At 32.0% G+C, this 16,464-nt stretch overlaps 1 protein-coding gene across 1 annotated transcript; it reads left to right on the plus strand.

Annotated features, from left to right (window-relative positions):
• The first annotated feature begins 6,955 nt into the window (after positions 1 to 6,955).
• Positions 6,956 to 7,291, plus strand: LOC116142276. Its single transcript, XM_031427715.1, has one exon. It carries the CDS (start codon positions 6,956 to 6,958, stop codon positions 7,289 to 7,291), a length of 336 nt encoding a protein of 111 aa, XP_031283575.1.
• Positions 7,292 to 16,464: the final 9,173 nt, after the last annotated feature.

Consider the following 16,464-nt stretch of genomic DNA (forward strand, 5'->3'; position numbering starts at 1 on the left):
TATTTGGCTATGGGAAACTCTTTATCGTCATTTATTAATTTAATTATCTTATTTTAAATATTTTGTTAATTGTAAATAATATTAGTTTGTTTGCATAATTTGAACGTATAATAATCATTGTTTTAAAACCTAGCCCTGGTTTGATTGGTGAGTTGGTCAGGATATTGTAGCAACACGTCAGTTCAACCGATTTTTGAGGAAAATTGGGTGAATCAAAATGCAGTAAACAACGACTTTTGGTTGGCATTGGGCTTGTAACATGAATCGAGGTTAGGGAGTTTTGAAGAGTAAATCACGGTGAGTTGGGAGGTGGTGTTTGATCAAGTTTTAGTCATTGGATCGTTGGAATTTGGCCAAGAAACGGCGAAACCCGAGCTTTTGATTGTCGGCGATTGGTTGGTGGAATGACTTAGGAACTTTGGGGGTTTTGTAGGGGAATAGTCGGTGAGTCTAAGGGTGGTGATGGTTGGAGTTGTCATTCAAAACGGTTGGAATCTGGCGAAGGACAATTGATTGACGTGGTTTTTGTGGGCGGTGATCGGTGAGTGATGAGAGAGGATAAAGGGTATAGTTTTGAAGAGGAGATGGTAGGGGTTCCAATGGTGGTGACGAGAGTGATTTTGGGTGAGAAAACAAAAACGGAAAAGAAGGTCGGCATTCACGCGTGCTAACAGATGCCTGAAACATCAAAAAGCTAATGTGTATCGAAAATAATTTTTTTTTCTTTTTTTTTATGTAGACGTCATTGGTTTGACTCGTCGGTCAACTCAGAACCTGACCACTTTTCCGGGTTTAGCCTCAGGTTAGTTTTTAAAACATTGATAACAATACAATTAATGAAGAACTCATATTCACAAAGAAGATTTTTGAATCATTAAAAAAAAAAAAAAATGTTTCTAACAATCAATTTCTATTTTTTGAGTTTCAACTTGGTAATTGAAATATATATATATATATATATATATATATATCCTCTATTTTAAATGTCCTCTATTTTAAAAAATTAAATTGAAATGTGATATCTTTTTAATTAATTTAATAAATTAGATTTTTTATTCAAATTCATTTTTTCTATTTTTATCCCTTGCGCTTAACTTCTAAAACTATCCCAGCCACGAGTTGGCTTTATAACCAAAATTTTTTAATTTTTTTTAATATGTTTCATTTAATTTTTAATTTTTATAAAATTAAAGTAACTCTTTTGTATACTATTTATTTTAAAAAAATATATATTTCATTTCTTATTTTAATAATATAATTGGTTAATTTTTTTTTTTTTTAATTTAGAGAGAATTTAATGTTTATTTAGTTAAATGTAATATAATAAAATTGTAATATTGTTTTAAAATTAAAATATATAATTTTTATTAAAATTAGAAAAGACTCTAATATTACATAAAAGCAAAAATTCCACATTAAATAAATAGTATTTTTCCTTTATTTATTAATTTTATTTAGTTATAAAGTATTGGGCTTTTATTATTCATTTAGTTGGGAAAAATAGAATAAAACATTATAATTGTATTCAGTAATGAATAAATTATTAATAGTTATGTCTTATTACAAATTAATTATAATAAGTAATTGAAATAAAAAGTATTTTTATTTAATTATAATATTGTGTTTTTTAATTGATCTAGTTGGGAAAGAATAAAATAAATATTATAATTTTATTTAGTAATAAATATATTAATAATTATGTCTTATTACAAATTAATTATAGTATTTATTACGCCAATGTGACTTGATAAAGACTTGAAAATACATATTTTGTTAGTGATTCAATTGGATTATTTGTGGAAAAATGTGTTTTTAATGTGAAATTTGAGTTAACTATTTCATAAATACATTTTATGAGATCATAGGTGTATTTCGAGTATTTTCAGGTTAAAAACGATATTTGAATAAAGAAGAATGATGTCGATAAAATTCGTGACGAATAGGAACAAACGGTGTAAGAATCGGAGTTGAAATGAGAAAATTATGACGCGTTGAATATGAGACTTAAAATCTAGAAATTCTTCAAGATGAGCATGCTTCGATGTTTTAATCATAACTTGAGCTATAGAAATCAGAATTTAATGATTCTTATGGCGTTGGAAAGCTTCTTCAAAGAGCTACAAAGTTTGTGTTGATAATTCCACCAAATTCTGAAGATTCCAGACTAGTGGGACAAAAAGAACGATCACCGCAGCGACTGTTTTTGTTGCCGCAACGATGGATCACGGGTATGTTTGGGTTATTGTATTTTCCTAGTTCGAATCTGAATAGTTTAAGGCATCTAATTATTTCATATTATCCTCCAAACCCTAGCACTATAAATAAGGGTCTTTATATAGTTTTTAGGGAGGTTAGAGAAGGAGAAAGAACGGCTACTATTTTGGAGATCAGAATTTTTGCAGTTTTTGTTCACCAATTTAGAGAAATTTTTATATTTTCTTTCTTGGACTCATGTTTCTTAATACAATATTTGTTTTTATTACAGCAATTATGAACTAAATTCCTTTTCTAGGGCTAAAGATGTAGCCCAATTTATGAATATGTGTTGATTTTATTGTTGTTAATTTTAATTGAGCATTAATTCTAAGTTTTATTATTGTGTGTAATGCTTTCAATTCTTAAGGGCTCGAGAGTTGAATGATTTTATGGGTTGGGTTGAGATCGAGAGATGAAACCTGATTAGTCTAAGGCAATAAAATCATAGATTGAGCGAACACTAGAGATAGGTTACCGCGATCTGTGAGACTCTAATAAATTCCATAGAATTTAATAATCTCTTAGCTTCTAAATCCACTTTAGAGATATTTTGGATTGTTGCTTAAGGATTAATTCACTAATTTTTCGAGAGAAAGTTAGTGAAATATTAGGGAGTTTGGCCTTTAGAATAAACTTAATTAGGTTAGCAATAATTGTCAATACATAAGATTAAATTAGTGTGAATTCTGTGACCTAGGTTTATTCTTATTAATCTTTTCACCAAAGTATTAACACAATTAAGCTTTTGTTTACTTTTTAGTTTGTTTTGTTTTTCATTAATTCATTCTTAAAATTTAGTTTCATCAAATAGCAATAAGATAGATTAGTTTGGTACTTGGTAGGTAGTTCTCTTGAGATTTGACACTCGTTTATTCGAGCTTTACTACTTGCGTGATTTCGTACACTTGCGAATAGTCTGCCATGACTACGTTTTCTAGATTGATCATTTGATTTTTCTTTTTTCATTAAAAAAAAATCAAATTTCTTTATTTTTATGTGACAAATTCTTTATTTTTTTTTTTATTTTTTTTGAAGTGAAAGGAGTATTAAGTTAATAAAGATAGTAAAGACCTAGAGAAGTGCTTGGAGAAGTTTGTAAATATACTAACAAAATACAAGTATTAAACTCATCCTTTTTCGATCCTTTTTTCTTGATTCTATTTGTCTTCCTGTTACCAGCATCACAAGGTTAAGTGAATGACCTCCGTGATTCTTCAACCTTAATTTCTCCGGTACTAATTTATTGAACAATTTATTTAAACTCTACTTATCTTTAATAGTGTTGTAGTTTACTTGAAATGTCTCAAATGGAAATGAACTTGCTCCCACCATTTTGAGAAATTCAACCCGTTAAACATGACAACATATGATGCTCGTGAATGTGAAGAAAGAGGAGCTGAAAGTTGAAACTGCAAAGAAATGCTGAATGATGTGGTTAATGTACAAATGTTGCAAGTGCTTAGTGGTGGAAAAATATGATGGCATAAAGTTATGGATTATTAATCCTATGATGAATTATTATGAATTGTATGCATAATGACGGTAATTTTATGCATGATACTTAATTTGATTAAACGATCATATAATATATCATTGCATAACATAAATTATTATATTTTTTAAATGTAATAATTTTTTTTGAATATATTCAAAATTGATGATGCAAGATGACATAACCGTTTTTTTGAAATGATATATATGTCATAGAAATTATTATTTTATGACAATTTTATGAAAAATCATTTGTGTCATAAAATGATTATTCTCGAAGTAATCAAACCTAATTTTCTATGCCATGCATGCATAGCATTTTTGAAATGTCTTGAAATGATGCTAATTGATTAAATAAGAAAAATTAATATTTTATTTTTGGGTGGAAAATGACAAAGTTGTTTCGTGTAATGATTCCTTAAAATTATGTAATTGTTGCATGGCCCAATTTTTTAACAAAATTACCGCCATGCATAGCATTTTTGAAATGATGCTAATTGATTAAATAAGAAAAATTAATATTTTATTTTTGGGTGGAAAATGACAGTTGTTTTGTGTAATGATTCCTTAAAATTGTGTAATTGTTACATGCCTCAAATTTTTAATAAAATTACTATATATATAGTTAGTTAGTTTATAATCATGCTTTTAAATAATTTTTTATTTTATTTGGTATGAATAAATTAATATTTGTCTATGTGATGGATGAATGTTAGATTAGAGGGTCGATCATAGATGCCATTTAGTTTTCAAAAATATTCAAATGGTTTGAAATATTCTTTTATTGAATGGAATCTAATAATTAATTTTATTTAATTATCTATTTTATCAGGCCTGCATGCCTAAGATCCAATTTATAATTGAATCGGCTGGATGGAAACCTGAAGAGCATCTGGGTGGCGTTCCAATTGAAGATATATAATTATGGTTAATAGTTTACCTTTAGGAGTGTGTTTGAATCATATAATGTTTTATTATAAGAGGATGTATATATATATATATATATATATATATATATAGAGAGAGAGAGAGAGAGAGAGAGAGAGAGTTAGTTAGTTAGTTTATAATCACGCCTTTAAATAATTTCTTATTTTATTTGGTATGAATAAATTAATATTTGTCTATGTGATGGATGAATGTTAGATTAGAGGGTTGATCATGGGTACCATTTAGTTTTCAAAAATATTCAAATGGTTTGTAATATTCTTCTATTGAATGGAATGTAAAAATTAATTTTATTTAATTATCTATTTCATCAGGCCTGCGTGCCTAAGATCCAATTTATAATTGAATCGGCTGGATGGAAACCCGAAGAGCGTCTGGATGGCGTTCCAATAGAAGATATAGAATTAGGGTTAATAGTTTACCTTTAGGGGTGTGTTTGGATCATATAATGTTTTATTATAAGAGGATGTTATATTAATGAAAAGATATATCACCTTGAAGATTATTGGAAATGTTTAGGGAAATGTGCTTGGTTGATTCGAATAAATTGGTGAGTATGGTATATTTATATGTTTGGTTGGGAAGATAAATGGGTAAGTATGTTATATAGATTACTAAATTGCCCTCCTTTTTAAATATTAATATAATATTATTTTTATTATTCAAATATTTTTTAACCCCCGTACATTTGAAATTTTGCTAAAATACCCTAGCCATATAAAACTTTGATTTGTAGCAAAATCACCCTCACTCACCCCAAGCCAATGTCGGAAGCTAGCCACCACCGCCGTCGACAGTCGACAGAATGGCAAACGACTAGCCGTATATGGTCAGTCGTATGCCGACAAAGCTATTTCTGAACATGGATCACAGATCCATGGCCGGTTCATGGCCAAAGATGTGGCCATGAAACGGCTAGATCTGTGGCCGTTTCATGACCACATCTTTGGCCGTGAAACGACCATAGAAACGGCTAGATCAGGTCGTTTCTAGCCATGGATCACAAATCCATGGCGGGAAACGACCTTATTGGTGCACGAACAGCCAGATCTCATGGATTGTGCGCCATTACAACGACTGACGCCGGCGGTGGTGGCTGACAGCCAGTGGTGGTCTTGGGTGGTTGGGGGTATTTTGTTAACTTTTAAACTTTTTTGTGGTTGGAGTGTTTTAGCTAAATTCTTAAATGTAGGGGGGCCGGGTAATGGTTATTTGTAGACATTTGAGGACAATTGTGTCCAAAATGGTATTTAATTAAGGGCAAAATAGGTACAAAAATCAGATTACCTAGTAATCTTTTAAGAACACCTCTGGGGGAGGGTACGGATTACCCCCTATGTTACCAACAATAAACACTATTTGGAATAAAGGATACTTGTAATATTTTATTACTTGCAAACCAAATAGCGGAATCTTGCAAAATAAACGAAGATTACCCCCGTTATCTTATATGACCCCGATCCAAACACACTCTAGGATGTATTTTCGAAAACCCCATGGTTAACCACATGCTTTAATTATGCATATATATGTGATATGTATGGAATGAATGTTAAATAAGCATGTTGAAATTAACTAAAGTTAAACCTAAATCTCCCTAATGAAAATTATTAAATCCATGCCTCCCATTATGAGATAACAAAATTATTTAAAATAAATGTTAATATCCAAGATTTCTATTATGTGGGAAATATGATCTTTATGTCATAGAATTAAGTTAATCTTGTTCTCGGATGTATATTTTCATCTTGACCAAGATTCTATTATGTGAGGACATGATGAAAATGTCATTTTAAGAATGCATAATTGTTCGGATTTAACTAGCTAGCGTACCAAAACTTCTATTATGTGAGGTATCTGAAGCTAGAGCAAGGAATATGAATAAAGTCTTATATAGTGATATGAAAGGAAAATATTTTCCTACTTATTAAACTTAATTGACCAAGACTTCTATTATGTGAGGTTGATTGAATTTAATAAGAAATTGATTCCCCGCTAAGAAATTTAATCCAACAAAAATTTCTAGATCCTACCTAAGGGAGTGTGGAACTCGAATAAAATAGTGGGAGCTAATTTGATTATGCAATAAAAGGGTTTAAGATAACAAGACACCAATAAGCATTTATTTTTCTTTGTAGTTTCATCTTAAAATTGTGATAACTAATCAAGAAAGATGGCCAACAACTTTATCCTAAGGATAATGGACAATAACCTATTAACCAGAACCAACTTTAGGGATTGGCTAAGAAATATCAGAATCGTTATGGATTTCAAAAGGATAGCTTATGTCTTGAAAGCACCTCTTCCACTCGATATTGCACCCAATGCTCCTCAAGATAAGCTATATGCTCTTGAAAAATGGAAAGAGGATAGTGGGAGGGCTTGTTATTACATGCTTGCTTCAATGAGCAGAGAACTTCAAACTAAGCTTGAAAAAGTTTTACATGCTTATGATATCCTCGTAGCTCTACAAGAGTTATACAGCGAGAATCCAAGAGTGGTTGACTATAAGTTGTGTGCTTTCCTTTTTAACATGAAGCTAAGGGATATAATACCTCCAGAAGATCATACAGTTAAGATAATCAATGGATTAGGATAGTTGGATGTGTATGGGGTGATCATTTCAGACCGAATCAAAGTGAATTTGATTCTACAATCACTTGATAATTAATGAATTATCTTAATTGTATGATCATTTGTAGGTACTCATTCCCTCAGCTTCATGTTAAAAAGGGAAGTACACAACTCATACTTAACCATTCTTGGATTCTCTTTGTACAACCCTTATCTTTATGAGGATATCATAAGCATTTGAAATTTTTTTGTGCTTAGTTTGGAGTTCTCTATTCATTGAAGCAAGCACATAATAACGAGCCCTCCTACTATCCTTTTTCCATTTTTCAAGATCATCCCGCTTATCTTGAGGAGCATCGGATCCAATATTGAGTGAAAGAGGTGCTTTTAGGACGTAAGCTATCCTTTCGAAATCCAGAACGATTTTGATATTTCTTAGCCAATTCCTACAGTTGGTTCCGGTTAATATATTATTGTCCATTATCCTTAGGAGAACATTGTTAGCCATTTTTCTTGATTAGTTATCACAATTTTAAGATGAAACTACAAAGAAAAATAAATGTTTATTAGTGTCTTGTTATCTTAAACCCTTTTATTACAAAATCAAATTAGCTCCCACTATGTTATTCGAGTTCCACACTCCCTTAGGTAGGATCCAGAAATTTTTGTTGGATTAAATTTCTTAGTGGGGAATCAATTTCTTATTAAATTCAATCAACCTCACATAATAGAAGTTTTGGTCAATTAAGTTTAATAAATAGGAAACTATTTTCCTTTTATATCACTATATAAGACTTTATTCATATTCCTTGCCCTAACTTCAGATACCTCACATAATAGAAGTTTTGGTACCCTAGACTAGTTAAATCCGAACCGTTATGCGTTTTTAAAATGACATTTTCATCATGTCCTCGCATAATAGAATCTTGGTCAAGATGAAAATATACATCCGAGAACAAGATTAACTTAATTCTATGACATAAAAATCATATCCCCCACATAATAGAAATCTTAGGATATTAAAATTTATGTTAAATAATTTTGTGGTCTAATTATGGGAGGCATGGATTTAATAATTTTCATTAGGGAGATTTAGGTTTAACATTAGTTAATTTCAATATGCTTATTTAACATTCATTCCATACATATCGCATATATATGCATAATTAAAGCATGTGGGTTAACCATGGGGTTTTCGAAAATACATCCTAAAGGTAAACTATTTACCCTAATTCTATATCTTCGATCAGATCGCCATCCGAATGCTCTTCGTGTTTCTATCTAGGCGATTCAATTACAAATTGGATCTTAAGCACGCAGGCCTGATAAAATAGATAATTAAATAAAATTAATTATTACATTCCATTAAATAAAAGAATATTACAAACCATTTGAATATTTTTGAAAAATAATGGCACCCATGATCAACCCTCTAATCTAATCCAATCCATCACATAGCCGAATATTAATCTATTCATACCAAATGAAATAAAAAATTATTTAAAGGCATGATTATATATATCTCACATATATTTATACTCATATATGAATAAATATATTATATATGCATGTGGTAATTTTATTAAAAATTTGGGGCATGCAACAATTACACAATTTTAAGGAATTATTACACAAAATAACTGTCATTTTCCACCCAAAAATAAAATATTGATTTTTCTCATTTCAAGACATTTCAAAAATGTCATGTATGACATAGAAAAATGAGTTTGATTACTTCAAGAGTAATCATTTTATGACACAAATGATTTTTTTATAAAATAATAATTTCTATGACAGATATATATCATTTCAAAAAAGGGTTATGTCATCTTGCATCATCAATTTTAAATATATTCACAAACAAATTATTACATTTAAAAAATATAATAATGTATGTCATGCAGTGATGTATTATATGATAATTTAATCAAATTAAATATTATGCATAAAATTATGATCATCATGAATATAATTCATCATATGAATTAATAACCCGTAACCTTATGCCATTATATTTTTCCACCACTAAACACTTGAAACATTTGCACATTATTCATACATAATACATTTTAACCAAATTAAAGGATATATCATTTAGCATGTCAAGCAAAAAAAAATTTAATCAAAGTCATAGAAATAAACATGCATAATTATTTCTTAAATAAATCATGTGACCATACATCATGGAACACCTTCCAAAACATTTTTCAAACAAGATATGAATGAAACAAAAATTCATGGCAAGGATTTGTGTATGGCCGAATGTCATGCAAAGAAAACAATGAACATTTCATTATCCTAAATTAAAATGAGCACATGCATGTGGTCCTTATCACATCTCATGGAACAACCATTAACCACATCCAATCACATTAGATCAAGATGAAAAACAATTTTTCATGAACAAACAAGGATGACGGAATCACATGCATGTCTAAAACTTGATCTTTGCTTATAAAATGGACATGCAAGGAGCTTTTGGCTTTGATGCCATTTGAAGAATGTATGAACATGGTGATGGAAATGTGATGGAAGCATGTTAAAGAACATGCAATGACAAGTTATAAATGCAAGGGACATAAAACATAAATAAAAGCTTAGTTTAGGATTATACCTTCTGCTAGTGCCCTTATTTGATGAAGCCAAGACCCAAAAACTTAAGTCCTTTACACTTTAACACACCTTGAGTGAAAGAGAGAATGGCCGAACCTTAGAGAGAGAGATTGTGTTTTTGGTTCAAGAAAAATGAAATACTTGTCCAAAAATGCAACTTTATTTCACTTATATAGTCATATGGCAATTTTTAATTACCTCTTTTGCTTGGATGGCCTTATAATAATTCTCAATTAAATTGTGCCAACCATTTAGTAGTTTGGCCTTTGAATAGTCAATATTATTCAAGGGCCCATTTAAACTGCACTAGTTTACATTAACAACCTGTAAGTTTACCTTTTAACCCTTTAACTCTTATAAGGTTATTTCTAGCCCATATTACTTATGTTAACACTTTAAGATATTATGATTAAATCCAATTTATTATTATTTGAACATTTTAGCCTTTAAAATGTCATGAACAATTTCTATGTAACAATTTACATTGAAATTCAGTTATTACCCTCAAAAGGTGTTAGCCCTCTTTGGATAATCATTTATCTCTCTCATCCTTCTCTAACTACACAAGGCTATTGGTGTGATCATTTAGGTCCATCGTGGGTTAGCCATGAGTTGGTTCCAGATCAATCTGGAACCTTGTCTGGAGACTCAACAATTATGGTAAACATCTAGCAATGTGCCATAGCCCCTAAACCACGATGAAGGAATAGTCCATCAAACATGTACTAGGTCATATTTTCAATGTAGGCAACGTCCTTTCCATTGTCATATTTTGATTGAATACGGATTCACGGATCATCAAAATCCTAAACTCAATATCATTCTAAATCGTCGATCGATATGTCCGGAACTCGTCATCATGAACTTACCTTCGTATGACTAATGTTATACTCTGATAAGAGATTTTGGTTTCTGACATTTATCAACATTCATCTAGGAACTCAGATCTGGATGGGGTCAACAGGTACTCCCGATCCTATATATTCAAGTCAGTGGATCCCGTCTTAACCATCGTTCATTTCTGCGTATGAACAATGCATGACCAAGTAGGCGTTAACATAAAAAGTATGGCTAGCCTCGTACTTATACACCATATGAACCATGCGCATCCGTACCTAGTCCAATCACGATGTCTCAAGTCAAAGGACTACATCGTACACTAATATGACCAAACAATAAATTATAGACTACATGCAATTCCATGTGATTCATTGTTCATTGTCACTTTCGAAAAACTGTTCATCAACCGTTAATCCATACTAATGCCTTAGTGATATGACTATCATTGTCATCCGTACTTATATCAACTCATGATGTCCCTTTTTTATTTATTTATTTTTTGGGAAGCATTTAGTATACCTACTATGTAGTATTTTTGCCCAAACAATATTGCTTTTGTAGGGAACCTTCCGATAATTACATTTACTTATTAAATTGATTATCAAGACAATTCATATATATACTTTATTTAAATACATGGCAAAATAAAGGAAGCAGCTTACATATATGAATAAAAAAACTCTTTCTTTTATTTATTAGTATATCGATACAAGACAAAATGCTTTGAAACCAACAACACAAATAGTTTCTAGGGCATACACTAACAAACTCTCACTTGCACTAAAGTTATTTACTGTTGTATCTCATACCCATCTTCTCAAGATGATGGTCTAGTTGCTTTTGTGTCCTCGCCTTAGTTAGTGGATCATCTACATTTTCTGCTGATGGTGTCTTTAGAATTATAATCTCTCCAACTCTAACGAATTATATAGATTTTTTTTGCGTCTTTGGTTCCTTTGCCTGTGCAATAGCTACAATATTGTCACAGAACATGCTTATTGGATAAGTTATGTTTGAAACCACACCAAGTTTTGATACAAATTTGCGCATCCAACTACCCCTTTTTGCTGTTTTTGAAGCAATAATATATTCAGCATTTGTAGTGTTGTATGCTGTAGTTGTCTGCTTGGAACTTTTCTAGCTAACAACACCTCCATTACATATAACAATGAACCCTAACGTGGACTTTCTATTGTCAATATCTAATTGGAAATCAGAATTTGAGTATCCCTGGATGTTTAACTCTAAACATCCATAACTCAAAATCAGATCCTTAGTTTTTCTCAAGTACTTGAGGATCAATTTTACAACCGACCAATGTTTCTCCCTTGGATTATACTAGTATCTGCTTGTAACACTTACAGCATAAGCTATATCAGGTCTTGTACATAACATTGCGTAGATTAGGCTCCATATGGCCGAGGCACAAGGCACATTATGCATCCATTGTCGCTTTTTATCGGTCTTTGGACCCATCTCTTTGGAAAGATGAAGACCGTGAGTGAAGGGCAAGAGACCTGTCTTACAGTTCTCCATGCTTAATCTTTTCAGCATTTTCTCTATGTATGATTTCTGGGATAATCCAATTACCCTTTTCGTTCTGTCTCTATATATACGAATTCCAAGGACATAGGTCACTTCTCCTAAGTCTTTCATTGAGAAGGTTCTGGATAACCATACTTTAACCTCTATCATCATGCCTACGTTATTTCCTATCAAAAGAATGTCAACTACATACAATATGAGAAATGTGATGGCATGATCTTTAACCCATTTGTATACATAAGGCTCATTTGGATTCTTAACAAAAGCAAACGATTTGATTGTGTGGTCAAATCAGATGTTTCAGCTTCTTGAAGCTTGCTTCAATCCATAAATGGATTGATGCAACTTGCATACCTTATATCTTTCACAGAGGATATAAAACTTATTGGCTGTTCCATATAAATGTTTTCCTCAATAAACCCATTAAAGAAAGCTATTTTGACATCTATCTGCCAAATTTCGTAATCATTGTATGCTGCAATGGCTAGCATTATACGAATGACTTTAATCATAGCTACGGGCGAGAAGGTTTCCTCATAATCCAACCTTTGTTTCTGAGTATAACCCTTCACTATCAGTCAATCTTTGAAGGTCTTTACATTCCCATCCTTGCCAACTTTTCTTTTGTAGACCTATTTACAACCTATAGGAACTATTCCCTTTGGTAGATCCACAAGTGACCAAAATTGATTGGCATGCATTGATTCTATCTCAGAATTCATTGCTCCCTGCCATTTTCTTGAATCTCTATCCAGTATTGCTTCTTCGTAGCTTCTAAGATCATCACCATGATCATTTACTCCCACTAAGTAAGATTCAAAATCTTGCTAATGTAGAAACCTAGATCTTTCCAAAGGTTTAGATATTCTAGAAGACTTTCATATTGGAACCATAGTATCTGATACTAAGGCTCGTTGAGTGGACGTTCCAACTTTAGTAGTCTCGATTCTTGGCTCTTCGGACTCTTCCTTAAGTACAATTTTTTTTTTTTCTAACACCGCCTTCCTTTAAGAACTCATTCTTGAGGAAACATGCATTTCTACTAACTAAAACTCTTTTATCAGATGAGAAGTAAAAGTAATATCCTAAACTATTTTTAGGATATCCAATGAACTGACCCTTCTTGGATTTAACATCCAGCTTATTAGATTTAACTAATTTAACATACCCAAATCTTCATGTAATTCAGACTTGGACGTTTTTCATACCGTATCTCATACAGAATTTTTTGAATAGATTTAGACGGGACCCTGTTAAGGATGTGCACAACGTTTAGAGAGCATATCCCTATAGTGACATTGACAAGTCTGTAAAACTTACCATTGATCACACCATATCTAATTGTTAGGAAACGATCAAGTTATGGTAGCGGAAAAAAAAAAAATTATTAACAACATGGATCGTTCCTTAGAACCAAGATCAGGGCACAAATTTACAGTTTACACATTAAATAAGAATCTGCAGATTTTCAGTTTAGAGTTTAAGAAATCATACGCACATTTGGAGGCTCCTCCAACTTGTCTCTGAACGTATTTTGCTACCGACCTAAGAGTATGATCTAACCAATGTAGTCCACATGAAGACAACCCCAAGGGACTAAAGAGGAATTTGTTAGATCCTCTTTAGCCTTTAAGAACCAAGAAGAAATCAAGCAAACTTTGATTTCAAGCAAAAATGCAAACTGAAGTGGAAGAGAGAATAAAGGGGCTGGAATTTTAGTCTAAATGATTGAATGAATGAAATTCTTTAATTCACAAAGTAGTGCACACTTTGCCCTATTCCATCATGGAATGGGCTTGAGCTCCAACCCAAACAGCCCCTTATTAGATATTTTAATTTTAATTATCATTATCTCAATTAAATTCAATTAATATATATATATATATATATATATAATGATAATTTATTTAAATATATGCGAACACATATTTAAACGTAATCTCTCTTATTTAATTTTAATATCAAATTAAATAAAAGCTACGACCTCAGCAAATTTAATTGCACTGTGAGATTACCAAAATACCTTTTTGCCTAAAAAGACGAAAACGCCCTTCTTATAAACTGGTTCTTAAATTATCTTCTATGTGTGTAACCCGTAGGCTCCTCATCATATCGGTGGTGTGTAGTATCGCGATTAACACCAATTAATCGTCTCACTACACATAGACCAAGATTGGCCCTAGCAAGGCATTATGGCCACCCGATAGATTTAGATTCAGCGAAGCAGATACCTATCAACGATATTGTTACTATACAATCTAATCCTTTCATCATTCGTTATCTCAACGAGACCGAGGCATAGAAATAGTGTCAACCTCAGTTACTCTCGATATGTATGTATTCAGTTACTAGACCAATGACCTGAGTAATAATCTAGATAGAGCAACAACTCAATCCTATTGTGGCCACAATTTTAGTGTCATTGCCATTTACTCAATTGCGCCGTGAGATAACTTCCCCTGTACCCGGAAGTGATGAATCCTCTATCGATCCACCATAGTCTTGATACACTCCTTGATGCAGCCAATCACTACCTCATTGACAGCTCTGAATAGAATTGCGTTAGGCTAGTGTCAAACTACACCAATCGGTGCACAAGGCGCTCCGGTAATCTCAAGTCTAAGGATCACATGCACCATTATTCGTTAAAGGATTTGTTCCATAAACACTAGGGTTACCATCCATATGAAATCCTCTGGTGGGTCAATCCATTGAACTTGCATACAGCAAGCATCCATGTGTTGCACTAGGTTGTCACCAAACAACCTTGACAAGTGAGATCAGTCACTACCTTTCGACAGGGTCGTCCAACACTATGATAGCCTTATCGTATTGTTTGTGTCCTTACTTCAGAACAATATTGGGGCTACGGACGTTTCTAGAATGGCCACCAAATGTGCTTATAGGGTTCTTACTATCAAGATTTGAAACACTTTATACCCTCGTCATGGTTCTACACATATATCAATACATACAATGATGATTTACGCGATATAGAATAAAATGCCTTTTATTGATCAATGAACATTATTACAAAGAGTCAATTCTACAATAATTGATTGGCTTTAGGACATCTACTCTAACACTAATAGGGTATGATTCCTCATTTCAAACACTCCATTAAGTTGGGGTGTATATGGAGGAGTTAATTGTGAAATGGTCCCATTTGCCTATAAGAACTCTTGAAACTCTATACTCAAGTATTCACCTCCACAATCTAATCGTGGTGCTTTAATACTTTTTCCAGTCTGTTTTTGTACTTCATTCTTGAATTCTCTAAACTTTTCAAAGGATTCGAATTTGTATTTCATTAAATACAAATACCCATACCATGATATATCATCGATAAATGTAATGAAGTCTTCAAATCCTCCTTAGGGCAAAGTATTAAATGGTCCGCATACATCTGTATGTATGAGTTCCAAAAGTTCTTTAGCCCACTCTCCTTTATTCTTAATGTTAGAGTAGGTGCCCTAGAGCCAATCAATTATTGTAGAATTGACTCTTTGTAATAATGTTCATTGATCAATAAAAGGCATTTTTATTCTATATCGTGTAAATCATATCAGTATGTATTGATATATGTCTTTAGAATGGTAGAACCGTGATGAGGATATCAAGTGTTTCAAATCTTGATAGTGAGAACCCTATGAGCACATATGGTGGCTTTCTCAAAGTATAATACTTTATACAAATTTAAAACATGTCCTGAAGATAGTCTTGTTGGGCAAGTCCCTATGGCCTCGGCTACAACTCATGCTCTATTTGTCATCTTCAAAATGATTTTTCTTTTTGCCATCGCAAAATTATTTTGAAGTACCTGCAAAGACATATAAACATGTGATGTTGCTATTGAATCTAGTATCTAGGAATGATTAGCTGAATTAACACTTAATTCATATTCAATCATAAGAAATTGGTTCAAACCTGCTTTTCCTTTGCCCTTTCTCAAACTGTATAGGTACTTAGGACAGTTCCTCTTCCAATGCCCATCTTCTCCACATTGGAAACATTTTCCTTTTGCATTAGCCTTCTCTACCTTTGCCGCTAGCTTCTTGAAGTTCTTCTTTTTGGGTCCAACTTTTGGACCTTTCTTTTGTTGCATTTTGGGCCTTTTATTGGCCTTGCTCATGGAGGCAGAAAAACATTCTCATGTCCTTTCCCTTTCATATTCTGGTTATAGAATTCTTGAAGCTCATT

The sequence above is a fragment of the Pistacia vera genome, unplaced genomic scaffold (assembly GCF_008641045.1).
Source record: "Pistacia vera cultivar Batoury unplaced genomic scaffold, PisVer_v2 Contig406, whole genome shotgun sequence".
NCBI lineage: Eukaryota > Viridiplantae > Streptophyta > Magnoliopsida > Sapindales > Anacardiaceae > Pistacia > Pistacia vera.

Bases quoted from the DNA above. Each gene is read 5' to 3' on its own strand.
- LOC116142276 (XM_031427715.1), top strand. From the start codon at position 6,956: ATGGATTTCAAAAGGATAGCTTATGTCTTGAAAGCACCTCTTCCACTC.